The sequence below is a fragment of the Quercus robur genome, chromosome 7 (assembly GCF_932294415.1).
Source record: "Quercus robur chromosome 7, dhQueRobu3.1, whole genome shotgun sequence".
Classification (NCBI taxonomy): Eukaryota; Viridiplantae; Streptophyta; class Magnoliopsida; order Fagales; family Fagaceae; genus Quercus; species Quercus robur.
The window spans coordinates 16930940-16958362 of NC_065540.1; the positions used below are offsets into that span (position 1 = coordinate 16930940).

Genomic DNA, 27423 nt, shown 5'->3' on the forward strand with positions numbered 1-27423 from the left:
ATCAATTTAGATGATTCTTTCCTATAATTTAATGTAACAGTTCTAAATATTTAGTCAAAGAAAAAAAAATACGGTTTTGTTAATGGGTATTTTTAAGAAAATTATTAATAATCTATTTTAGAAAAGTTTTAACTCAACATTTCATAGGAAATATAAAAAACTGCCAAAACAATTAACTGCCTTTTCTTTTCTCATAAAAATTTCTAAAAATATTTTGTAATCCAATGCCCTGAGTGCATCTAGCAACTTTTTGTAAAAAGAGAGGCGAATCTCAAGTTCACATTATTTATTATCACTTTATGTCTGTACTGCATGAAAAATGCAATTCCATATACTACATTATTTGTGAGACAGCAATGATCATCCATTTGTTGCTCATAAACGCGTATTGTAATGGTAAAGCTCAGGCAAGCACCAAGCCGTTATTGATGATTTAGTTGTACAAGTAAAGCAACTGTGCATGATCAAGCATGGAGTGTATATAAGAAATAGAAATAACTAAAAGCAAAGAACAAGCAACTTTTTTCCTTTTAAGAAAGTCTTGACTGTTTTGACAACAACCTTTTCCTAATTAATCTGTATTACTAATCATTTTCCCTCTCAAAACAGTAACTTTAACAAGTCGTATTTCAAGCTGTTAAGTGCATATGAGTATGACCATTTAGATAGTGTTTAAACATATGTTTTCAGTTTTTAAACAACATTACACGTATTTTCATACTATTTCACTCACACATATTTTTTAAAAATATAAATAACGTTACTAGAATAATGTTACTAAAACAGCACCTTATTTTCTCAGTTTCATAGAAGCTTGTTCAAGTTTAACAACTCAACCATTATAGTTTTCAACAGGACCCAGCAATTTCTGGAAAATTCATTACAGATTAAATTAAACAAACTATTACAGAATCCCCTAAACCAATTATTATCATCATCATCATTCATTATAAAAATCCCACATTTTTTTTTAATGTTTTATACAGCCCAAAAGGCGACTTTAAAAAAGGGTAAAGAAAAAGATAAAGATAAAAAAAATGCAACTTTCTAATACTACTTTAGCTGGATATGCACAAAAAAGAGAATGCAACGGCGCATAATGCATGAATTTTTAATTGGCATGCGGATGAGTATGACGACCAGAAACCAATTCTACAACAACTCTCTACCTGCTGTTTAACCTTGAATATTAGTATGATTCTCCTTTTTATTTTTCTATTTTTAATTTTTTGACACAACTTGTAGCTTTGCAATTGCATACCAGTTCATATACAATTTATATTATACAATAATTTACAGTAAAATAAGCAAAGATAATATTTTCCGCAACAAACCAAACAATCAGTATATATTAATAAAGATGATGTTAATGATAACCCTATTAAAAATTATATTATTTTAATCGTAACAAACAATATTAAGTATTATCTTAAGACCCGAGGAATGGTCAATTACTCAAAAAGCTCCGATGATTCTTAAAATAATTGACATAGTGAACATTGAACCAACCAATACACAAACCAATTTAAAAAACCCATAAATAAAATTGGACATAATCCAAATACTCGTCTTTAAATTTTCTAATACTAATCACCTGCCGGCGCTTGACATGGCAAAAATCTTGAATTTCCCAAAGCAAAACACAACTTGATCTAGTAAACGGCCTGACCCATCCAAGCCGAACTCAAATACCCAAAAAACAACAACTATAAAAAAAACCAGTCAAATACCAACAAACTTGGCTGACCCATCCCCACATTTAATTCATAGCTTTCCTTTCCTTTTCCATAAAAAACAAACAAAGCCTCCCAAACTTCCCAAACTCTTAAAACTCTCAAATTTCTTTGATTTCTCTCACACACACAAAAAGTACACTTCTCAATTCTCAATTCTCAGGTAATTAATTTCCCGTAATTCATTTTCCATGGCGATATCTCCGGAAATTTTCCCGCCAAGAAAGCGCCGACCATCGGCGGGATCATTCATATCTCCGAAACTTTCCGACAAGAACCTCGTCCAATCTCTCCACCTATTATCCCAAGAAATCTCAACCTTAAAACCACTCCAGTTCCTTCATAAGCGGAACTCGCTTTCCCTCATTCGAAAATCGAAGCTCCTCCAAATCCTCTTCGAGGAGCTACTTCGATTTCCGGTCCTGGCTCTCTCTCCCTCGGCCACGCTCTGCTTCGAAGAACTACACGTCGTTTTGCAGCGAGTCAAAACGCTCGTCGAAGACTGCTCCAACTGTAGCAAGATGTGGTTGCTGTCGCAAACCCAAACCGTTTCCAACAATTTCCACGAACTCACCGTGGAGTTATCAACGTTGTTGGATATTTTCCCGATGAAAGAGCTCGATTTGAACGACGACATCGAGGAGCTCGTCGTTTTGATCAGAAAACAGTGCTCCAACAATAAGCCTTACGTGGATCCCAGAGACGACGAGGTTAAACGCGCCGTTTTGGGTTTGCTCGACTCGATCAAGAGCGAGATCGTTCCGGAACAGTCTAAGCTCGCCGAGATTTTCTCCAAGTTGGGGCTTCGTGACGCTTCGAGTTGCAGAGAAGAAATTGAAAATCTCGAAGAAGAGGTTCAGAGTCAGAACCAAAGCGACGAGAAATCGAAATCGGAGGCGATTTCATTGATCGGTCTCGTTCGCTACGCTAAATGTGTGCTGTTTGGAGCTTCGACTCCGGATCCGGATACTCCACGCCGGAAACCGCCGCCTGAGGCGGTGATTCCGCCGGATTTTCGTTGTCCGATTAGTCTAGATCTGATGCGAGACCCTGTAGTCGTGGCAACAGGACAGACGTACGATCGGGACTCTATCAAACTTTGGATTGACTCAGGACACGCCACGTGTCCAAAGACAGGTCAGACCCTGGCCCACACTGAGCTTGTACCTAACTTGGGTTTGAAAAATCTGATTGCTATGTGGTGCCGAGAGAAGAAGATTCCATTTGAAGCAAAGGGGAGTCAAGTAAAAGTCAACGGCATTAGAACTAACAAAACGGCATTGGAAGCTGTAAGAATGACAGTGTCGTTTTTGGTTAACAAGTTGTCCGCTTTGGAGTCGATGGAGGCTGCAACCGGTGTCGTTTATGAGCTTCGTGTATTAGCCAAGACTGATCATGATAGCCGATCTGCTATTGCTGAAGCCGAGGCTATTCCTTTGTTGGTACGGTATCTAGCTTCGGATGTTGGATTGAAACATTCGAACCTACAAGTTAATGCTGTGACAACGTTGCTTAACCTATCAATTTTGGAGGAAAACAAGACGAGGATTATGGAAACTGATGGAGCTTTGAATGGCATTATTGAGGTTTTACGTTCGGGTGCCACATGGGAGGCTAGGGGGAATGCAGCAGCTACGATATTTTCACTCACAGGTGTACACGCACATAGGAAGAAACTTGGGAGAAAGGCACGTGTCATTAAGGGATTGATGGAGTTGGCGAAAGAGGGGCCCACCAGTTCAAGGAGGGATGCATTGGCGGCAATTTTGAACTTGGCGGGTGAAAGGGAGATAATTGGGAAGTTAATTGAAGGAGGGGTTGTACAAATGAGTATTGAGTTGATGGATAGGTTACCCGAAGAGGCAGTGACTATACTCGAGTCGGTGGTGAAAAGGGGTGGATTTATTGCAATTGCTGCTGCTTATAGTGCGGTGAAAAAATTGGGTATGGTATTGAGAGATGGATCAGAAAGAGTTCAAGAGAGTGCAGCAGCTACTCTTGTTACCATTTGTCGAAAAGGGGGTTTGGAATTGGTGACAGAGCTTGCTTCTTTGCCCGGGATTGAGAGAACCATATGGGAATTAATGGCAACTGGAACAATGAGGTCCAGAAGGAAAGCCTCTACACTCTTGAGGATCCTCCGGAGATGGAGTGCTGGTTTGGATGTGGATGTAATGGATGGTCATACCACAACCGTGACTTCATCAAGAATAGCAGTACCTAGTTAACATTTGTTGTGAGTTTTTTTTTCTTCATAAATGTAAAATCTTGTTAAAAGTTTGTTTATTTGTTTATTTTTATCTTTTAAAATTTGTTATATGACTTCACAATACAAATTCTTTGAAGTGTGTAATTTTCTTTTAGCAATCATATATTGTATCCCAAAAAAAAAAAAAAAAAAAAAAAAAAACTTCGTCTTATTAATTATCAGTTCTTGATTCCCTCCTAAGGCTTTAAGTCTTTAACGAAAAATTGCACAACGTTTTTTTCAAAGTTAGTCACAAATTATGTAGACTGAGAGGTTCTGAAGCAAAAGCCTAATCTAATTCTTTATTTTGGAATGAAGTTCAAATGGGTTGACAATGTAGAACTAACATCACACAAGTGACACAACAATGTCATTGCCTAAACCAAAAAAAAAAAAAAATTTAAATTAAATATTCTTTCAAAGTAATGACCAATTGCTATTCTACTTTGCAATGACCCTAATTAAAATTGTGAGTTTATAACCGTAAAATTGTTCTTTATGAAATATTTTAAACGAGCACCTCAAATTTGATTGTTGACATTTTGCTATGCTTATTATAATTGATTATATTTTTTAATAATTAATGGTAGGCATTAAATTCCAAGTTCCCAACTCTCTCTTCTCTGTTTATACTTTATATGCACGGACACCCATTGGCAAATAGTTCTTTTTACGCGTCTATATATTATAATAATTAACCTCTTTTATTTTAATATATTTGGTCAATATTTGAGCAAGAGTGCCGAGTAAAAAATTCAACGGCATATGCTGCATGTAACTGCGTGATTCACATTACATATATGCGTAATACATGTGTATGTCCAAAAAGTTAGAAAATCTGATATAAAAGCAAAGTTATAATGTCAAGGTCAAAACTTGTATATAAAGTTCAAACGTGTGCTAGCCTCTACCCAGAAGCTTCAAAAACCAGTCCCTACACGGCTACGGTACACCATCAACACTCTTCCAAATACAAAAAAGGTAGTAAAGTTGTGTGGAGGAAAAGTGTCTTTGCATTTGCAACTTGCAAGTGATGTGATTTTTAGTTGACTTCTAGAACCAGACATGAACTCCGCTTTCATCAAAAAAGAAAAAAGAAAAAAAAAAAGACATGAACTTCGCTTTCCACAAAGCAAAACTTTGAATTTTCATCTGAATAGTAGGTGAAAGTATACAGAGGGCGTCTGGGCTGGGCATTTTGTGCGTCTGCGTTTGATCAGTTCACGTTTTTTTTTTTTTTGCCGCATTTGTTGACTGTTGGGAGACAAATTTTACTGTTATGAACAGTAAATTCATTGTTCACGTACTATGCTGACACTATTTACGTATTAAAAAATATTAAAAATGGGTTCCATAGTACTATTTATACATTTAAAAATTATTTTGCTACAGTGTTTTCAGTTTTCAGTTTCAGCAACAATAAGCTCAATCCAAACAGACCCTATAGTGTTTTTGAAATACCAGCTGAGCCTCAGATTTGGTGTTTCTTATCCAATAGATAATTGACATCTGTAAAAAAAAACCACATCAGTTTACTCCACAAACCCAAATAAAAAGACAATCTTGCTCCTGAAAAATTTTCAAACCCCGCCCACTGTTATTCTCTGTCCCTCCTCCTCTCTCTTTCAAATTCAATTCACAAAATGAAACCCTGATATTTTTTGAACCCCTGCCGCTTTTACTCCCTCACTCTCTCCTTTGTCCCTTTCAAATCTAATTCCAGAAATCAAACATTACTCTCTCTTTCATACCCAAACTCCCTTCCATTAACAATTGCCTCTTCCATTTTCTTGTTGCCACAATGCTCTTCCCCCACCTACGGCGCAAGTTCTCACAGTCACTGCCAAGCATCACCGGTCCAACGAGACCAGCCTTTTATATCCTCTGAAAATCACCTTTACTCTTTTTCTAGCATCATCGTCGGTTTGGAGAACCTGGGCCATTTTCTCACTCACCGATTCCAACGCCCAACGACCCAAAAGGGTAATTTTCCCATTCTATCTGTTTCTTTTCAGTACATTTTCACATCTTCTTTTTCATTTTCTTCTTGTTTTTTTGCAACTACAGATGGGTTTTTCACTTATCACAATTAAAAAAAAAAAAGGAACATTTTAGTGTGGAAAGGAGATAGATAGGAATACTAGAACCTGAAACATGTTATATATTTGATATCTTGAACAAGATATTTATTTCTGATATATATCCCCAACTTTTATGAAACAAACATTAGGATATTGAAACTGATCTGTATCTCTTTGAATTTAGCATTGTTGCTTTAATTATTCCCAAATTTAGTGGATGAAAATTTGTTCTCTTTCTTTGAATTTGTTTTTGATATCATCAGAGTTATTGGAAATTTGTAGCAGCTATGCTTGTTCTCTATATTAGATATGAATGAGCTGCCCTGTTCTCTCCCTAATGAAGCTTGTGTCTTAATTTCATTTGGCGATGTGGAGTCAGTGTCATAGGTCCCCCAAATTGTTTTGATCAAGATATGGGCAATCCAATAGTTTGGCAAGTTTGTTCTTTTGTTCTTCCCTAATAGGCTTCATTCATGACAAAATGAAAAACTTATTTGAAATGGCCAAGTTGTAAGTTTCTGATGTACATTAGTTAGCCATATAGGTTGATTAAGTGTATTAAATACTGTATGAATTGTTAGTTATCATGCACCTAAATGAGAAGTTTTAGTTTTAAAGGTAGATGACTTACCTTGCAGTTGTCATCCTAGATGATAAATATTATTATGTTATCTTGTGTTCATGCTAACAATACCTTTTTGTGTCATAATGTTTTTAGCATTTGTAAAAGGCATGATGATAAAAAATCAGCTACAACAGGTGCAACATCAGCTGCCACACCAGAGTAGCTCAGGCTACAACATATTGCAGCAGCTAGTGCACCAGAGCAGCACACATAAGCACCAGAGTAGGCAAGGCAATCAAACAGTGCAAGAGCAGATGATATGCAGATTGAAGGATTGGATGAGCATCAAGGGATTGTGTCTTGTGTTACAAAATTGAAGAAGCTCAAGAATAGTATAAATCTTTCGAAACGGCAGAGCAGAAGTGTAGCTTAGTTGTAATTGTACAGTAAACGATATGTAGTTTGTATATAAGTATAGTTAGCTTAGTAAGTCAAGCACGTGTAAGAGTGTTATGGTTGTTAGTCCCTGTTCACGTGTAGCAATCTGTTAAGTTAGTTACAGAGTTGATCTGGTTCTTTTGGTGTATATATGTACAGATTTGATTCAATGAATAAGATGAGCAAATCATTTTCATCAAAACAAATTTTCTCATAGCATTAAAGGTGAATGTTAGTTATGGATGGTGTGGCCAACTTGTTCAGCTACTTTCATTTCCATTTTACCAATGTTATAAGCTTGAACTTATATTAATAAGTTGGACTTGTTCAGCAACTTCCATTCCATTATACCAATGTTAAAAGAGTGGGTTCATATCAATAAGTAAAGAAAAGTTCACATACATTTGAGATCATTGTAAACTTCAATGGTTATTATCTATCTAAGAATATCATACATAAAAATGAGAGTTTGAACTTGACGTTTCAAGCAAATAGCATGACTACCTAATTGGGCAGCCCACTGGATAGCAGCAGCTTCAGCAATGAGAGGAGAGCCAAGATGACACAGCTATTTGCAAATTGTCCAAATAGGAGGACATGTAAAAATATTCATCCATAATTGCCTTATTCAAAGATGAACTTATAGAAATGAACTTTACCATCACATTTAAAAATATTCATCCATTTCATATAGAATCTGTGTTAAACTAGAAGCTACTCAAAATGCAAATATAGAATATAACATGTTTTTGTAGCTTCATTAATTACAAAAGGTATTCAAAAGAGTTTTACAAAAGGTATCAACTATCCAAATTGTTAGATATCCCATCTAAAAAGCAGCTGACTGTGCAGTTTGTTATTCAAAAAACTATATAAAAAAGTTCTCCATTATATTCAGAATTTTATGCATATGACCATGTAGTTTCCTATTCAAAAAGCTGTCCAAAAGTTCTCCATTATATTCAGAATCTTGTGCATATGACTGTGCAGTTTGCTAATCAAAAACTGTCCAAAAAAGTTTTCCAATATATTCAGAATCTTGTGGTTGAGTCCTGGGAAAAAAAAAAAGTGCATGTTAAAAGGCATTTTTTTTCTTCCTAATGTAAAAAGTTTAAGAAACAGAACATGTTAAAAGGCTTTTTTTTTTCTTTCTAATGTAAAAAGTTTAAAGTGACATAATGTACTTGGCTAAAGGGTGATATTAAATTATTTTCTTGAAGCATTCTTGTATGACTAAACATGGGATTGAACAACTCTGGGGGAAAGGATGATGATTGAACACCTCCTAAGAGAAAGAGGAAATAGTAGCATATGGTTAAACTTAACAAGCAAAGATAAGAAAAAAAATGATTAAAATAGTAGTTTTGGACATACCATGTATCATAGAACTAACTTGTGGAGCTTGTGAACTAGTTGCATCTTTTCCACTTCTTCTCATCTTTTCTACTTGAATTTCTTGATTCATTCTTGTAGAGCTAAACATGGGATAAACAATAGACATCTCCGGGGGAATGAATGATGATTGAACATCTCCTAAGAAAAAAAGGATACAATAACAAATGGTTAAACTTAATAAGCAAAGCTAAGAACAAAATGGTTAAAATAGTAGTTTTGAACATACAATGTATCATAGAACTAGCTTGTGGAGCTTGGGAACTAGTTGCATCTTTCACGCTTCTTCTCATCTTTTTCACTTGAATTTCTTGAAGCATAGAAGTAGATTGTGGAGCTTGTGAAGTTGAAGCATCTTTCACCTTTTTTCTTTTCTTTTTCTCCAATTGACATTTTATTCTAGCATTGGTTATCCCTTTCTTTCTCACATGTGGTGGATCAAGGATTGGTTTCTCCCCATCTAAGTTTCGTTGCACCTCATCATGTGCAAGATCTTGAGGACATCCTTTACCAACATCTTCCACCCAATTTGTAGCCATCATATACTTTTCAAACTCACGTGATAGCTCTCTTAGATTATCCATAATAAATTTTGTCCCACCATCGGTCAGTGAAGCCTTATCAAACATATTATATCCAAAATGAGTTAACATGCTCATACGCAATGTACGACTTGATTTCTTTTTTGGTTGAGAAAAATCATCATAACAACACAATCTCTTTTTTGCATCTTTTGTCCATCTAATTGATATATATGTATTGGGTATTTTGTTCACATTGTTAATAAGAAACACCCTTAAAGCATGGAAACACAACAAGCCCAAAGTCTCAAATAACTTGCAATCAAAGCAATTGGTCAATTCAGACAGATTAAAATGCACAATATATACCCTACTACTCATCTCATTATGTAGTGAATATGTGAAGTTATTCTCATGCTGGTTAGTTTCAATACAACTCAATCCCCCACCTGAATTGAACTCTTCTTCAAACATTTTAAACAAAGAAATAGTATAAACTTTAGCAGCATGACTTAAGATACCTCCATACCTCATTACTTTTGAAGGTATGTCATTCTTACAACGAAAATCTTCATTTATTTCATTTTGGCGCACTTCTACCACTTTTTCCTCAAAAAATTCAACAACTTGGATAAGTGTCATGGATGTTTTCAGGATTTGATGAAATACATTATTTGTACTCTCACTCTGTTGGGTAGACTTCATCTTTGCATAAAAGAAATCCACATTGAAGGCTGGACACCACTTTTCTCGGATTTGGTATAACCTTTTAAGCCATGCATGATCCTTTAAATTATGCTTCTCAATCATGCCAATCCAAGTTGACTCAAACTCCATTTCAGTTAAACATCCATTTAAGCACTTATTAAATCTTTGATGGAAATCTGGATTACCATAGAGTCCTGGAAGGTTTTGTTGGGCATTTTTACTAATATGCCATGAACAAAGTCTATGACGAGATTTAGAGAAAACTGCCTTAATAGCATTTTCCATTGCTTGGTCTTGATCTATAAAAATAGATTTTGGTTGTCGACCTCCCATTGTTGTCAAAAAGTCTCAAACAACCAAATAAATGAAGCAGTGGTTTCATCTGTTAGAATGGCACAGCCAAATAAAACATTGTTCGAATGATGGTTGATCCCCACAAATGGTGCACATATTAAGTTATACTTATTGGTTCGAAAAGTGGTGTAAAAAACAATGACAGTTTTTAGACCCCTTAAACAATTGATTAAACCTAGGTAATTAGCCAAGTTGTTACTTAGTCCAATTAAACAAGCCTAGGTTATCACAATAATAAAGATCAAATCATGCAAAGCAGCGGAAAATAAATAACACAAGATATAATCACCCAGGAAACCAAACCGGTAAAAACCTGGGGAGGATTTGACCTAGCTATCCTCAAGGTAAACCTGAATCCACTATCTTGAAAGAATCGAAGTTCATACAAAAGGACTTACAAGCACCCCCGCTCGACTTCCTAATGCTACCAACCAGTAGAACTTACTGACACGACCACGTGCAAACTCCGAATCCACAGACTTCTTCTTTCTTGGATTCCCACCAGCTACAAGCACCCTCGCTTGTGTATTCTTTAAGCTTTAATGGCAGCAACTGAATTGATCATCAAGGTGTAGAAAATATCTCCTCCTTGAAAACCCTAAGTTTGTGTAAAGGAAAGCTCCTCTAGATCTCACAAGAGATTTACACAAACCGCAATATGAGCAACACTAAAACATGGCTAGGGTTTGCCTTTTATACTTAGGACAAATAAGAAACCCTAAAAACGTTTTAAAACAACTAAGGCTGAGTTGGACGAATCTGCAGAAAAACATTCTGCCCGAGCTTCGATCGGTCGAGCCTAAGCTTCGATTGATCGAGCCAGGCCGAAAGCCACAGTGCTTCTTGCTTTAAACTCGATTCCAACTTTATATTGACATACAACTTTGAGCTAGCTTTAAACACTTCTAAACACATTGTTTTGATCATGGTTTGCTAACAATACAAATTAGAGTTCTAAATACATAAAATCCTAAACTTTAGAACCTAACAAACAACAACAGCTAGGATATGAATCCCAATAGAACAGAAGCATCACATCCTTGTACCAGTGCCAAATTGAAAGAGATGTGAATCAGTTTCAATACCATGTTTCTTCAACTCTTTGTTTCACAAAAGCTAGGATATACATAAAAAATAAACTTCCTATTTAGGCTATCACATATACAACATGTTTTAGTTTCGTATTCCCATTTATCTCATTTTCACCCTCTAATGTGTCTTTGCTTCTTCTTTTTTCTTCTTTTTTTAATTTTATTTTGGTGATAAGTAAGCAAAAAAAAAAAAAAAAAAAAACCATCTATATTTGCAAATAAATTAATAAAAAGAAACTAAAAAAACTTTCTCCTTTCCACACTCAAATGTGCCTCTGCCTTTCTTTTTTGGGTGATAACTAATAAGTGAAAAAAACCATTCCGTAGTTGCGAACAAATAAAACTAAAATGAAAAAGAAGATGTGAATAGGTATGAAAGGAAGCAGATGAAAAGAAATATTACCCCTTTGGGGCGGATTCTCAAAATCAACGGTGGACCTGCGATGCAGTGGTTGTGATGCTAGATTTGGGGTTTTCAAAGGATTCAACTTACAGTCTCGTAGGACCTGTGATGCTCGGCAGTGGCTATGTTTGGCAGCAAAATCCTGGTTGAGAGAAAGAACTAGCTATGTTTAGCAGCAAAATTTGAAATTGAGAGAAAGAAAGGAGAAGGAGTACTTGAGAGAGAGAAAAAAGAGAGGGAAAGGGAGCACCTGAGAGACAGAGAAACAAATGGGTTTTGGGAATTTCAGGTTTAGTAAGCGAGGGAAAAGTGGCGCGGTTTGATTTATTTTCAGGGGCAAGATTGTCTTTTTATTTGGGTTTGTGGAGTAAACAGATATGACTTTTTTTTGGACAGATGTCAGTTATCTATTGGGTAAGAAACACCAAATCAGAGGCTGAGCTAGTATTTCGAAAACACTATACACTTTCTCGAATAGTAGACTTTTAAGATACCATATGGTTCAGCTTAAGGGTGGCCATTTGTGTTTGTGGGTCGGGTTCGTATCATGTCAAACTATGAGTATTCGGCTAAATGAGTTGATCCGAACTCGACCTGTTTAGTAAACATGTCAAGAATTCTCAACCCGAGCATGACCTGTTTATTAAATAGGTCAACCCGACCTGACCTGACCCGACACATTTAACTCGTTTAATTGATAAATCATGTAAAAGTCAATACAAATAACCTGTTTAATAATCTATTTGATTAATAGGTCATACCTAGCCTATATAATTTTTATTAATTTTCATATATCTAAAATTAAAATACAATTACAACTATAAATATAGTAATAAACATATAAAAACAACCATAAATTAAGCAATAATATAAATAAATAAATAAAACTAATAACTTAATAAGCTAAACAGGTCAGACGGATTTGCATGTTGAACACGAACTCAACCCGTTTATTAAACGGGTTAGCTATGTCAACCCGAATATGGCCCAAACACATTTAACCTCAACCCGTGACTTATTTATAAACGGGTTAGTCGTGTTGGGTTTGCAGACCGTGTCAAATTTTGCCACCCCAAGACTTCAGCTTCTAAAAAGAACCTTAGACTAAACAATGTAGAAGAGGAAAGTGTTCTCATATTTTTCTTTTGCTATGAAAGCACAATCAATGAAAGCAAAATTAAGTCTTTCCCGACCTTTTCAGACTTTTCACTACTTCTAGGCTCCTATTTATGATCTACTAAAAGTAAACCTCGTTGAATTATCTCCAACAATTTGGATTTGTATTTGTCAATATATGTATTGCACGTTTTTAGCATTGTTTTTAGCGAGCCCTTGATTTTGGATTTAATCAAAGGTATAACAGTGGTCCTTGATTGGAGTCTAATCATGGGTCACCGACCATATAGATGGTCCATTGGTACCTCCCTAGCTACTAAGTACTTAGCGGTTGAAGAATAGGGGAGGGGTTTGGTAGTGATAGGAAATTCTAACCATACAAAAATAAAAAATCTTAATCATCGGTCCTATAGGTTAACTATCTTGTATATACAATCTTTCTAAGATAAACAACAAAAATTTATGATAATACACTCTTCGATTTTCCTACTAACTCACACGCGGGCGGCGGGTCAGAAGAAATTATTGTAACAACACTGGCAAATTGTGCATGCTGAAATGTGAGGTAGTAAACAAATTGAATGGTGCAGTGAAATTGGTGTAACTCTAGCTTTATATATATATAATTGTACCAAGAGTTTGTGCTGAATAAACTACAAAGTTGTTTCTCAAAAAAAAAAAAAAAAAAAACTACAAAGTTTTTGACCTTTTTTTTTCCCCAAAGATCATGTTTTGAACATTTTTTTTTCTACCAATAATTCCCCCCCACCCCCCCCCCCCCCCAAAAAAAATCTCCTTCACTCTCTCTTTATGTGTGTTTGTTTCTTGAAAAAAAAAAAAAAAGAAGAAGGTAATTTGGCCCAAAAATACGTTTTAATAGGCTGACTTAGGAATGCAGTTTAATACACATGTTTGGGCCTCGTATTGCAGTTTATGAGGGCTCATTTAGTGAATGGGCTCTTTGTCTAATTTTGCCTTTCAGATTTTTTTTTTTTTTTTTAGAGGAATTTAGACTTGAGGTGGGGATTGTGCATTAAACAAAGAAAGACTATGATATTGAGGAACCAACTAATAAATCTTTTTTCTTTTTTTTTGAGAGGAAACCAACTAATAAATCTAAACAATAGAAAGAAAGATACTTTGTAGATCAAACCCAAAACAACACGCAAATAGAGAATAGAGGAACACCATTGAATTATCTCCAGCAATTTGGGTTTGTATTAATATATTTTGCACGTTTTTAGCATTGGTTATACTCGGTCCTTGATTGTTGCTTTAATCAAGGTATATTAATTTTCCATAATCTAACACTAATCAAGGGTCTCTCTTCCTCTATATCTTCCATTCAAAAATAAAAAAAAGGGGTCTCTCTTCCTGAGCCTTCTATTAACAGTTTGCTGTCTTGTATATGGAGTTGGTAGTTAATTGTAGTTACCTTTTCAATCCCTTACTCTTACCTTTTCAGTCAAAAAAAAAAAAAATCCCTTACCGTGTCTTAGTTTTTTGAGGTCCTGTAAGCTTTTTGGTTATTACCGGCAAGGAAAAAAAATTAACAGATGTGTTTAGAATAATAGTTAACAATCTATTTTGAAAAAGTTTTTATGAGAAAAAAAAAAAATCAATATTTTAACAACTTTTTCTATTTCCCAGAAAAGTGGTGTTAAAATATTCCTAAAATTGAACCCACTTCTAAAATTACTTTCTTACCCACTAGTAATAGCAAGTGTAAGAATAAGGGCCCAAAATTATATATTGAGTTTTGGGTTTTGTCCGAGGACGTTGAATGGTTCGAAGAGGGACAAATAGTTATAGGGGGTTCCAATCTAAAGTCTCATAAGAAATGAATGAATGGAAGGTGGTCTGAGAAAGAACTCTTCCTCGGATATGATGAATGTAGCTCAAGTATGTATTCTAGTAATTAGGATGACCCTCCTAGAGGCTCCAAGGATAGGGACATGCCTCATGAACATACGAGAATGAAGGAAACCTAAAAATATCGAAGGAAACCTAAAAATATCTAAGGGAAAACTGCTACCACTGTATTAAATGCACTGTACCTACTTTTTTGGCCGCATTTATGTGGAGAAGACCCTTGAACAGTGCTGTCTTGGTTACCACCACTCACAGGCAGCCAAAGAGGGTGTATGATGGAACAGACACTCAAGTAAAGGATCAAATGATTAACAAGTGTAGGATCAAGATGATCCCAAGAGAGCTATATAATGTGGGAGGCCCTCTATGAGAAGAGGATCGGAAATTTCATCAGAGAAAACATTGTAGCAATCTAAATTGCATTTGTACCCAATTGTGATTAACTTATAAAAGTGAGACCTCCGGACTATAAGTCCATTGATATCAAGATCTCTTATTTGTGTTTAATTGTCATTTAATTCAGTATTAGCCGTTGTCCTACTCACTAAGGCCTAGTTCTTTGACCCACTTTCTACAAATTTATTGTACTGGGCTTACTGAGCCAAGATCCTACAACTTGGGCTTGGGCTGTGAAACGGGTCCTTACAGCAAATAATAATATACCACATAAGATTTGTTGTGAAAGTGTTGTAAAAATATTGTGAATATAACATTTTTCTTTGTGTATATATAATCTTTATAAGGTCATAACAAAAATTCACAATAATTTCATAACACCTCTCTAGTCTCTAACTTGCCTACCATCTCTCACATGAGTCATTAAAAAGAATTTTAAATCGAAAATCGTGGTGGGCTGAGATGTGAAGCAATATAAAAATTGAAGGGTGTTGAGAGAGAGAGATATTTTATTAAGAACGTTTATTCTTTCTCATTTCCTTTTATTTTAGAGATTAACAAAAGCGTGTTAATGGGCTTCCTCGGGAATCCAGTGTAATAAATATTTTTGGGCCTATATATTGCCGTTCATAAATGACTCATTTATAGAATGGGCTAATTATCTACTTTTACAACTCACACTTGAGGTGGGTCATTGTGCCTTAAATAGGTTTGCTGCCTATTTAAACTACACATTAAACCTAGAAGACCCACTATATTGAAGAAGCAGCGAAATCTATACAATAGGTCTATATAGATTATAAACCCGTGTAGGTCTATTTATATAGACGTTTTATTGGTCTATAATATATAGACCTACATGGTACGGAAAATAGTGATTTCATTTATATATATATATATATATGTAGGTCTATATAGACGTTTTATTGGTCTATATAGACTTACATGGTAGGTAGATAGTGATTTCGTTTATATATATATATATATATAGATTTATTAATTAAGAACCTTTATTTTATTTTATTTTTCCTTTCAAAAATTAAGAAAAACATATATAGTGGATTTTAGTTAACTCAATTGATCGAGTCTTTTATTGTAATAAGAGATTTTTGGCTCGAATCAAAAGTTGTGTTAGGTTCTAAAACTTTAGAAACTAATGTATTAGAACTTCAATTTGTATATGTTGGCAAAACATTTAGTCTAGGTTTAGACTTGCTTAAAGTTTGGTTTAATGTAAAGTTGGAATCGAGTAATTGCAGGAATTACTATTCAAAATCTGCAAGGCTCGATTGATCGAAAGTTAGACTCGATCGATTGAAAGTTGTGCATCAGTAATTTTCTGCAAAATACTCAAACCAGCCCAAGCCCATATGACAAGTAAAGTTAAATGTTTCACTCCAAGTATAAAAGGAGAAACTCTACCTACATTTTAGAGGTCTTTGTTGAGTTGTGTGTTGAATATTTTGTGAGATCTCAGAGGTGCTTACCTTCAAACACACACATAGAGCTATCAAGATCAAAATTCATATCAAGAACTTGATAATTGCTTTAGTTGCTGCATAAAGAACTTTCAAGAAGATCTAAAACCTTTAAAAGTTGTCTCAAAGTCACAAGTAAGAGAACTTGTGGTTGTTGTAGATCAAGAAAAGAAGTAGTTCGTGAACTCGGAGCTGTCACGTGGTCGTAGTAGTAAGTTTTCTACGCGAGGTAGCAATAAGATGTTAGTGGTCTAAGTCTTATTGTACAAATTTCAATTCTTTCATAGTAGATCTGTTTTTACATTGAAGATAGTTAGGTTAAATCTTCCTCAAGTTTTTTACCGGTTAGGTTTTCCTAGGTCATTAGATCGGTGTGTTCTTTATTTTCCGCATTATATTTCTTTTATACATATTTGTTTAACCTAGATTTAATTAACAAACTTGTTAATCAACTTGGTTTAACATTAGGTTAAACATATTGTGTTAAGGGTTCTAAAAACTAACAAATTGATGAGTATCTTGACTTAATAATAAAGAGTAATCATCATGAAGCAGACGTCATATATTGAAAAATTATCTTATTTATGAAAAAGAGAAAAAGAAAAACAATGTATATGGATTTCTTCAGGAATCCAATGTACATATTTTTGGGCCTATATATTTCTTTTTATAAAGGGCTTCTTTAGAAAATGGGCTATTTGTGTAAGTCACTTGGGGTGGGGCATTGTGCCTTAATAAATAAGTTGCTACCAATTCAAACTACACACCCTTAACGTGTTAAACAAAGAAGACCCATGATTCCCATCAAAAAAGAAAAGAAAAAAAGAAGACCCATGATATTGAAGAACTAGCGAAATCTAAACAATAGAGAGCTAATTTGGAGATCGAAACAAAGCCTACAAAACACGCAAAAGAGATTTCAAAGGTAAAGAAAGTTTGATAATAGCATCTCTCTTAACTTCTAGAATTGACATTAACTGGTCTCTGTCTCTTATTGGCTGCCCTGTCTCAATCGTGGCTTATAACATTCTTAAGCCCCAAGTATCATTCTCATTCCAGTCTCATTTTGTGCATTACAGCCATCATGTGAGTTTGAAGATGACATACCAAAAACAAAAAACGAGGCTCTTGAAGATCTCTCCGAATCCTCATGTTTCCTTCCTTCCAAAGATGACAGATTGTCGCGGTGCAGAAGGTAAATTTCGCTATCAACAAACATTCGCAAACAAAATTCCTGTAGTTATCAAGTATTCTTGGAATAAACCCCGTAATAAACCATCTCTATTAAAACAAACCACCTAACACAAAAATATAACATAAAACTTTTATTCATGCAGAGGACTACGTTAGCTATACTCCGGAAGTAACTAATAATTTTCCGAATCGAACTTAGCAGAGAAAATGCAACTTACCCAAGTTTAGTTCTTTATCATATAACTCGCACCAAGATACAAACAAATGTCATAAACTACTAGACTAGTACATGTTTTTGGGCTCAAAAAACCATTGATATCATATCGGTCCCCGCTCTAGTTCGTCACTAAAGATGAGCAAGTTTGAATGTGGTAGACAGTTGGGGTTCTGATGAAGTTGAAGGGGCTAGGTAGAAGAGGGGAAATGTGTGGCTTGTAGTGCAGAAACGTGGCTAACTAGATTTTTTAACAACAGGAGAATGTCTCATCCATTCAGTTCTCGATCCAGTGCATTTGAATGGTTCTGAGTTCGTTTTCGTATTTTCAACTTTCAATGTCAATATACAAACAAACAGTCCCATGTCCTTCACGCTTTCCATTCAAGTTGATGTGTTTGATGCTTTGTTTTGTTCTGAACCGAACCTTTCTAATATGGTTCTTTTTACAAAGCTGAATTCGTTATTATTGCTCATATGGTTGAGCGGTAAGATCTAATTAAAGCTTTGCCTTTTTTTTTTTTTTTTGGTACAATTGTATTTTTTTAAGCTCAACAAGCTAATGAAAATGATCTCTCCCAAACGAACATCAGTCTTAGTCTTAACATGGCTCACCTACATACTAGATAGGGTGTATAATCCTCTTAAGAAACACTTGCTGCCATTGAAGATTACTCTGCTTGAGCACTAAGTATGCAATTAGGAAACTAATTTGAGCCCAAATTGTGCGCTTGTTTTATGTCATCTTGGCTAGTTAGAACTCTACTTGAGAAAACTCTGTTAGAGAAAAAAGTGGCAGCTTTTTTTCTCGATCAGGCCTGATCATTCAATAGTGATCACTTGGCATTTTCTTGCAGACCATATTGATGTAATTTCGGACTAGGTAATTTGTTGAAAGTGACTAAAAGTGCAGTAGTACCTAATGAAATTTTAAAAGCCTAGCACAATTATTTAAGCTAAATAAGCAAGTGTAAGGTAAGCCCACCTCTAATTTGTTCATCAAGTGAAGCCCCTAAAAGCTGTTTAGTTGGTCCTTCTGGGCCCTTATAGAGCACTCTCACCTTACAAATACGATTCAAATCTAGCCGAGGTAAGTATTACAGCCCTTAACAGAATAGAAAAAGAATAAAAAAGGTTACACCATGCCAAAGCACCCAAATAGTATTTCTCAAAAAATATTTCATCTTGGACGTATATATAATATTGCTGAGTCATGTTGGCAACGAACTCGCACTTCAGAAGTATTTTTTTAGCTGTGTCTTTCGTTCTTTGTACTTTTATTTGTCCTCATAAGCTATCCCCTACCCTTCAAAACAAACAGTTTAACCCATAAAAATATACTATGTTAATAGAAGCTATAGAAAGAGACTACTTACTAACCATTTCTCAAATACAATCATTGTGCATTAGGTAAAACTTTTTATTTTTATTTTTTATGTCATATGTAGTAGTAGCTGGAAATAGAATTTCCTATAATGCGTTCTGTTTCGTAAACAAATTGCAATTGCATGTGTAGGCGTGTGTATATACAGTATTAGAAGTTAGAACTCTTGTGCAATATGCCAGTATGTGATATCCATCCCAACTCCCAAGAAATCACCATTGGCATAACAAGAGAGGACTGGAAGTTTTGAAAGAAATGCAGTGGCCAAGAACCAAATAGGGCCCTTTATTTAGGATCCAGCAATGCATGTAAGCCACGTACAGAAAATCGGTTTAGAGCTTAGAGAACTATTTCATTAGCCGTAGTACGAATGTGAACTAGCAGCTGCTCTGAAAAAAATCTGATTATCTGAATTGGTGAACCATTTCCAAGTAGCCGACTAGCACTCACTATCAGTGTTCTAAGGAGTGAACAAAAGGTAATCATTATAAGATAATAAATTTCTGCTCGGTTAGGTAATTAAAGCTGGAAAACAATTGGCTTAAGTCTTAAGTCTTAACCTCCTAACCGACCCAAAAAAACAAAAGAAAAAACAATAATAAAAGAGAGGAAAGTTTTTTTCACAACTTTTTTTTATACCATTTTATTACAGCTTTATCGTAATTAATACATGATAAAAATAATGTTTAAAAATATATGAAAGTAATATTGTTCAAATAGTTTTATTAATGTGTATTTTTAAGGTTTACATTAGTAAACTATTTAAAAAAAATTTATGAAAAAATGATTTACTGTTTTGATAATTTTTTAATTTTTCAATAATTATTTTTTTCAAAATAAATGATTAATGTACAATATACTTTAATGTACGATATACTTTTAAGAGCATATATTAATCAATCCCTTCTTTATTTATAATAATTAATAGGCCTATTTTTTTTTATTTGGCATGCAATTAATAGGCCTATTACAATCATTATAAAAATATAAATTATGTTATTAATTTCTCTTTTGCTCCTGTCGCCAAACGTGGCCCACCTTTTGCCTTTGTGTCAGCTTTTTCTTCCATTGTGGACCCCATTGGTACCTCAAATTCCAAAAGCCTCACTCTCTATTTATCTATGCACTCAAAGGAGATGATTGATAGCTTAAAGTTATCTTCTTTATTTTCATTTCTCACACAAGAGAGGGAGGCAGAGAGAATCATAGACTCATAAGGGATTGTCACTGCCTTTGTATTTTCCTAGCACAGAGAAGAGACTGTGTGTGGGTGTGGGGGGTGTTTTTGATGGGTAATTACAGGTTCAAGTTGTCAGATATGATGCCTAATGCCTGGTTTTACAAACTCAAAGACATGGGCAAAGGTAGAAACCACAATACCCCTACTACAAAGAAGAAAAAACAACCAACATCATCTTCAGCAACACAATCTTCAAAACCAAAGCAACCCCACCAATACATCCCTAGAAAATCCTACTACTTCACAAGGGACCTTATCCCAACTGATCATAGACTCTATAACTCTCCTATAACTAACCCAAAACCAAAAGCCTCTGACAACCATTTCCATGACCCACCAAGGAAATCTTCCAAACAAAGAGTCAAGAAAAGAACTTTGAGGTCTTCTTCACCTAAGCTTGTCACTTCCTCTGTCTCTGCTGGTTGTAACTGTGGTTCCACGCTTGACTCAATGTGGACCAGATCAGATTCTCCACCTGAGTACTCTTCTTCTTCTTCGCCTTTTGATACCTCACCTGAGACTGAATTTCACGAGCCTGAATTCAGGTCTGACCGTATTCTTGCTACTGAGTCATTGGTGTCATGGTCAAGATCTTGTGCCTGCAATGTTAATTCTAATGCTAATGACATTGTTTTCAACGTGGATGATAAGTCTTTGCCTAGTAAATTCGGAAAGCTAGATGGGTTTGATTCCTTATCCGAGCTTGAACTTGCTCCTATCATAACCAAGCCAGCTAAATTCAATGATATAGAGAAGAAGGAAGAGCCAACAAAGTATAGGAGCAGCGCAGCTAAATTTGAAGAAAGAAATGCACACGGGTCTTTATCGGTAAAGGTTGTGAAGGAAGAGAGACTTACAACGAAAGAGCAGAGAAATAGTCCTGTAAAAAGATTGTCTTTGAATTCTCCAAGAGGAGTCAGGCTTAGAATGAATAATTCTCCAAGAATCGCAAGTAAGAAAATTCAAGCACTCAATCGTAAAAGTGTGTCATCAACCTCAAGTTCAAGCTCAAGGAGGAGTCTTTCAGATAGCTTTGCTGTAGTGAAGTCTTCCTTTGATCCTCAGAGAGATTTCAGGAATTCAATGGTGGAGATGATTGTGGAAAACAACATCAGGGCTTCAAAGGACCTTGAAGACCTTCTTGCTTGTTATCTTTCTTTGAATTCAGATCAATACCATGAGCTTATTATCAAGGTGTTCAAGCAAATCTGGTTTGATCTGACTGACATCCAATTGAAGTAATTTTCTTTGTCTTAAAAAGACTTTTTGTTACATATAGTATTCTAATAAAAGTTTTAGTTCTTAGTTGAGTATTTGAGTAGATAATAATCTCAAAGTTCTAATCTTTAGTGGGATAACACAATGAATTGCACATCGAACTTTAGTCTCATGCGAATTGTATTGAATATGGAATTCTTCTGTAGAATATACCGTGTTTATTTTTTTCTTTTCATTTTCTTAAATAAGTAAAGCTATTTTCATAGATTTATTACAGTTACAAAATTACTGCAAGCAAAGATTGTTAACCATGACAAGTTCAGGATTTCAATTGATGTGATTCTAAAAGTTCAGAATTCAACTTGAAACTAACTTAAGTATCAATTGATACATTTTTAAAAGTTCATAATTCGATTTAAAAGTAATGATAATGTAAGATTTAATTTATAACAGTATTAAACTTCTTGATTTAATTTAAAGATTTTGAACCTATAGGATTTAATTTGAAATTGTCCTTATTATAAGTATAGGCTTTAAAATGTAATTTACCCAACAAATTTTTACCATGCCTATGCAAGTGGATTAAAAAGTAAGTTGCATGTTACTTTTGAAGATATGGGTTCTCCTTTTTTTTGTGCATGTATTTTTAAGTGGAGTTTTGTCCTTGTTCTGCAACGCTCAGCAACTAAAGTTCATTCTTTATAGAAGTTGTTTTTATTTCCTTGGTGTTTAGTTCTCTGTCTTCTTCCTAGAAAATAACTAAAGAACTAATTTTATGGCCCCTGAATTTCAGCACTTTCTTGCACCAACACCAATTTGGGATTAGACAAAAATTATATATAAAAGTAAGCAATTTAAGGGACCCTCACAAACAATATTCTGACAGAGTTTTCCATCAAATCCAGTATTTCTTGCCCAAAAGAAGATAACTCTTTCAGGACAACTTCAGTTTTTATCTTAAAAAAAAGCTAGAGGTGTCTCTCTGGGTAGTATATTCAGCTTTAAGTACTTTCCCTTCCCCTCAGGAGATAAAGATAGAGAGAAGGGAAAAAAGCTGAGTTCAAAACCTTCAAAGATGAAAAATTGTTAATTCAAATAACAAAAAGGTAAATTTGAATTTCTGCAAATAGTGTGAAACCCCAATAGCTTTGTACTGTTGCAAAGAGTTTTTCAGAATTGCTAGCTTTGTCTAAAGTTGAAATTTGATGTTAAAGTTACTTCGAACATATCAAAAGCAGTTCGAACTTTCAAACCTTAGATTGTGGACTAAAAGCATTAAGGACTTGGGAGGATCATGCGGCTTATTTTTTACAGGGCTTTCAATTAAATTATAGCCATGTTTATATCAATGACATAACTTTTTTCACAACTTGTAAAGAAGATGATAAATTGTGACGGAACAGTAGCGTTACTTTTACATAACTCGATCATTTACATTGTTTTTTTTAATGTACAAATCTCAATAAGTTAGATCAATAATAGTAAAAAAAAGATCGAAATTTTCTCTCTAGACTTCATGATTAAAATTTACCTTATGCAAACAAAGAAGGAAAAAGCCCTGAATGCCTTATTTAATGTGACAGCATCAGTTTCATATAGTCCTTGTCAAGAAAACACTGATTCTTGTGTCGTCTCTTTCCGGGACAAAGAGTTTCAAGCTTGGCACAACTACCAAATAAAATGAAAATTTTTTGCATTACTTTAATGAAGTTTATTCTAAATACTCCCTAGCTTTACGGTATCAACTACTGTCTTGCTTCTGTTACTAGTTGACTTTGGAGCTACCATATTATAATTACATGTTAATCAAGTTCAGATTTAGCAACAAGCCTAGCTAGTTAATTAAAGACTTTAAATCTCAAATTCTTACAAAGTCCAGCTTTTCAAACCTGCCCTTAATGCAATCTGGTTTAAGTAATTAAGTTGCTTGTTGGCTTTAACTTGAAAATCTACAAATTGCTGAATTATTAAAAGTTTAGGACTGAAGAGTACTTCCAGTCTTTACAGAACCTTTTTTTTAGGGTAAACGACAGAATTTCATTCAAAAACAAAAACTATACGTGAGAGAAAATACAGTACAAGCTAGAGGAGACACCTCCAACTGAAAATATTAACTTTGACAGCAAAAACAACAAAATCTGCTAGATTTAAACCAACTACCTTATCTATTTGATTTCCAAACACAACTATCACAGTAACCAAAAGAAAGAAATCCTATAGAGAAAAATGGCAAAATTATCTTCTAACTATGGCAAAAATTAGCTTCTAATAAGTATTCTATAGTATGGGCAGTAGTAATTCTGGCTAGGGAAGCAGGATCAAGCCATGAAGTGCCTTGGTGGGCTTCGTTACGCTAGTGTGCATTTACTTATTTTATTTTGACTATGTGCTTGTTCTACTTGTCAGTCGCAGGCCACCATTGTTATTGTTTGGAATATATTCATGCGTAACTAGTGTAGTTAGTTTTCTTTTTCGTTTTTAAGGAAAATGGTGTAGTTAGTTAAATATTAAAGTATCACATGTAATATTAATGACAAGAACAAACTGTTAATATAAAATAGGTCATGTTAATAGATGCTCTTAAGACAATTATTAATAAACCATAATAGGAAAGTTTTGACATCATTTTCATGAAAAATATAAAAAACTGTTAACAACATTTATTTTTTTTATCATTCTTCCAATAAAATGTTTTTAAAAATAGCTCATTGGTTAGTATTTCCCATATAAAATAATTGGATCAAAATGCATAGGTTTAAACTGTGTTACCATTGCACACCCTTGGTGCGATGGTCACTCCACAAGTATAAATACATGTGGTGTGTGGGGGGCAAGAACTATGGTTCAAGTCTCCAAGAAAGAACTTCACACACATATACACTTAGATTAGATTAGAGTAGAATTCTATCTTGTATAAAAAAAACTGTGTTGAGTTATGTGTTTTTTTTATAAGTGATGTTGTTATTATTTTTTTTTCCTGAGTAAATTGATGTTCTTAAATGTATGTTAACTACTTAACTCTTCCCAATGTGGATCATTTTTCATATATTTGAAAAATACATTTTTCATTGTATGTGTCATTTCTTGAACTTATAAAGCTTCCAAGAAATATTGAAAGTATTTTTTTTTTTTTAAATACTGGAGTCTATACATTATCTTCCCAGAACGTACAAGTATATAAATTAGAATATGTTTTTCAAAAAAAACTTATATCGACCTTAAATTTACTCCATCCCAATATATTCCAAGGAACAGAGCTAATTAATCCTACTATTTACCATTAGTATTAGATATAAGAAATAATATATTAATTATGAAATAAACTCTTTCCATTTCAAGTGATTCAAATGAAAAAGATCTTGATTCCAAGTCATGATGATCCGCCATGAGACTCGAGTTTTGTAGTTTTTTTTTTTTTTTTTTTTTTTTTTTTTTTTTTTTTTTTGTGAAGACATTTTATAGTTGAATTAACACTTATTGATATTAACAATATAAGTGCCTTGCCTTTAGACGAAGTAAGGCTCTTTTTAGTTAGGTAGATAAAAAAGTGGGATGATGGAATAAATTGCGATGATAAAAAGAAAAGGTAATAAAATTTTTTTTTTTCTACTATGTGTTTGGTAAAGAAGATGGAAAAGTGAAATAATGGAGAATAAATTATTATTATGCCCTTATTATAGAAAATTATTAACTTTTGCTCTCAATGACATACTTTATTTTTTTATTTTCTTCTCAATTTGAAAGGAAAAAAAAAAAAAAAAAAAAAAAAAAGAATGGTAGGCCAGGTTGGAAAAGTCCATCCACCCTCATTTTCTTTACTCTCCTTTTTCACTCCTACCAAACAGAAATCACATTTCCCTCTCATTTCCATTATCTCCCTTTGACCCCAACCAAACATTGCATAAATGTACTATCTCTGACACCGAGGTCACTTGAGTAGTCTTTCATGAACCAATAAGTTTGACAATAATTGTTCATCACAAAAGTTTGACAGTGTATTAATTGGCAACCATTTCATCCAAATTAAAAATAAAAATTGGCAACCATGCCTTAACTTAGTCAATTTCTATAAATAACCAAGCAAATACTAACATAAATTAGGCACGAAAAACAAAAAAAAAAACAAAAAAGATAGGACGTTTCTTGTTTGATCCTCAACCTAACAATTTCAAAGACAAAACACAATTAATACGGAAGATCTTATCGTAACATATTGAACATTGACGTACGTGTGTTATTTATTAATAACGTATCTGGAGGGAAATGAATTTAACTATTGCAACCGTTGGCAGGTTCTCCTTTCTTGTTGTCTTTTTCTTTGTGTCCCATTATATAATAGTAGGTACTTGGGTTAGGGTAGGCCGGTGGAAAATTCCGAACCCACAACTATATTATATGTGCACACCACACACTTACAACAAAAGGACAAAACTATATTATATATTTTTGTACAAATTCAATGTTCATTCTTCAACCAAAGCAATACAACTTTGAATAACAAAGAACTATTTGCAACAACTTTGCACGTAAATAACTAAATATTTACATACCCATCTTTCTTAATATGCACATTTCTTTTTTAAGAAAAAAATATTGTAGAGATTTAGAGTGCATGAATGCATATGGAAGTGTGAAATGAGTAAGTTTAGTACCACAAATTTTTCCATAATTTTACCACAATTTTGTTACTTATGAGTAATGGAAATAAAATAATTGGTCCATGACTCCATGTGGGTCTGTAATTTTATCATCCACGAGTCGTTATATAGTAAAATTGTGGCAAAATTGTGAAAAAATTTGTGGCAAAATTATGAAAAAGTTTGTGTCGCTGGATGAGTTACTCGGCTGGAACACTCTATGATAATTTATAGCAGATGATGACAAAGCTCTTAAACAAACTTCTCATTGTATTTATTCACCACATCAAACTGGTCCTACTATTTCGGTGAGCAATTAAGTTGCTGCCGTGGCATTATCTTATTTGGGCGTTTTCTCTATTTTAATAATTTTGGTCAGAGACATTAAAAATAATAATTTTGGTCGTATATAAATCTTATTCTTACGGCTGGTGAAATGGTATATTGTAATGACTACATCATTAAAAAAAAAAAAATTTAGAGTTAATGATGTCTATGTTACACCGGTCATGACTTATTACATTAACAAGTTGTAAAATAAGATGATTTCGCTCAACTCTTTTGTTGTTTCTTCTTAAATAAACAAATAAAAAAAAAAAAAAACCCTCTTTTGTCGTTCAATAAAATATCTGAAGTTCAATTTCTGTTTACACTAAAAACCAATTGAGTATCTTAATTTGATGATTAAGAGTAATCATCTCATCAAGAGGAATAATATTAGAGATACAAACTTTTTTACAATTTTTTTTTTTACAAATTGCTGATGTAGTGAGCGATTATTGATAAACGAAAAAAATGATATTAATGATATGTTTAAATAAAAACCAATGAGAAGTTGACCATATCAATAGTTTGTAAAAATATTATAAAATAATTTGTAACTGTAGCATTACACCATCAAGAGTAGACGTCATAAATTTGTAAAATAGTCTCTCAAAAAAATTGTAAAATAGATTGTAAAAAAAAAAAAAAAAAGGTTTTCTTTTATAGCATTGCTTTTTTTACTTTTAGTTTGTGGATTAGGTTATTGAGAATTAGAACTTGGCTACAACAACTCCATGAAAAGAAACAAATGTATGGACCTTTGGGGGTCTTTCCTTATAAAATGAATGTGAGGAATTAAGGCACGGTTGGAGTTTA

The 27423-nt window shown here is 33.9% G+C and overlaps 3 protein-coding genes and 1 long non-coding RNA gene across 4 annotated transcripts; 3 read left to right on the forward strand and 1 right to left on the reverse strand.

Annotated features, from left to right (window-relative positions):
* Positions 1-1604: 1604 nt before the first annotated feature.
* LOC126692528 (U-box domain-containing protein 16) lies at positions 1605-4078 on the forward strand. Its single transcript, XM_050388154.1, has one exon. The coding sequence runs from the start codon at positions 1925-1927 to the stop codon at positions 3959-3961; it is 2037 nt and encodes a 678-aa protein (XP_050244111.1). The 5' UTR covers positions 1605-1924; the 3' UTR covers positions 3962-4078.
* A 1304-nt stretch (positions 4079-5382) lies between these two features.
* LOC126692529 (uncharacterized) lies at positions 5383-7271 on the forward strand. Its single transcript, XR_007645037.1, has 2 exons — positions 5383-5964; positions 6781-7271. It is a non-coding gene; the product is annotated as an uncharacterized LOC126692529 (long non-coding RNA).
* Positions 7272-7501: 230 nt separating this feature from the next.
* On the reverse strand, positions 7502-10019 carry LOC126691096 (protein FAR1-RELATED SEQUENCE 5-like). Its single transcript, XM_050386175.1, has 3 exons — positions 8702-10019; positions 8459-8598; positions 7502-7633 (listed from the first exon to the last, which is right to left on the reverse strand). The coding sequence occupies exons 1-3, from the start codon at positions 10017-10019 to the stop codon at positions 7502-7504; spliced, it is 1590 nt and encodes a 529-aa protein (XP_050242132.1).
* Positions 10020-20322: 10303 nt separating this feature from the next.
* LOC126692530 (transcription repressor OFP1) lies at positions 20323-21738 on the forward strand. Its single transcript, XM_050388155.1, has one exon. The coding sequence runs from the start codon at positions 20477-20479 to the stop codon at positions 21668-21670; it is 1194 nt and encodes a 397-aa protein (XP_050244112.1). The 5' UTR covers positions 20323-20476; the 3' UTR covers positions 21671-21738.
* Positions 21739-27423: the final 5685 nt, after the last annotated feature.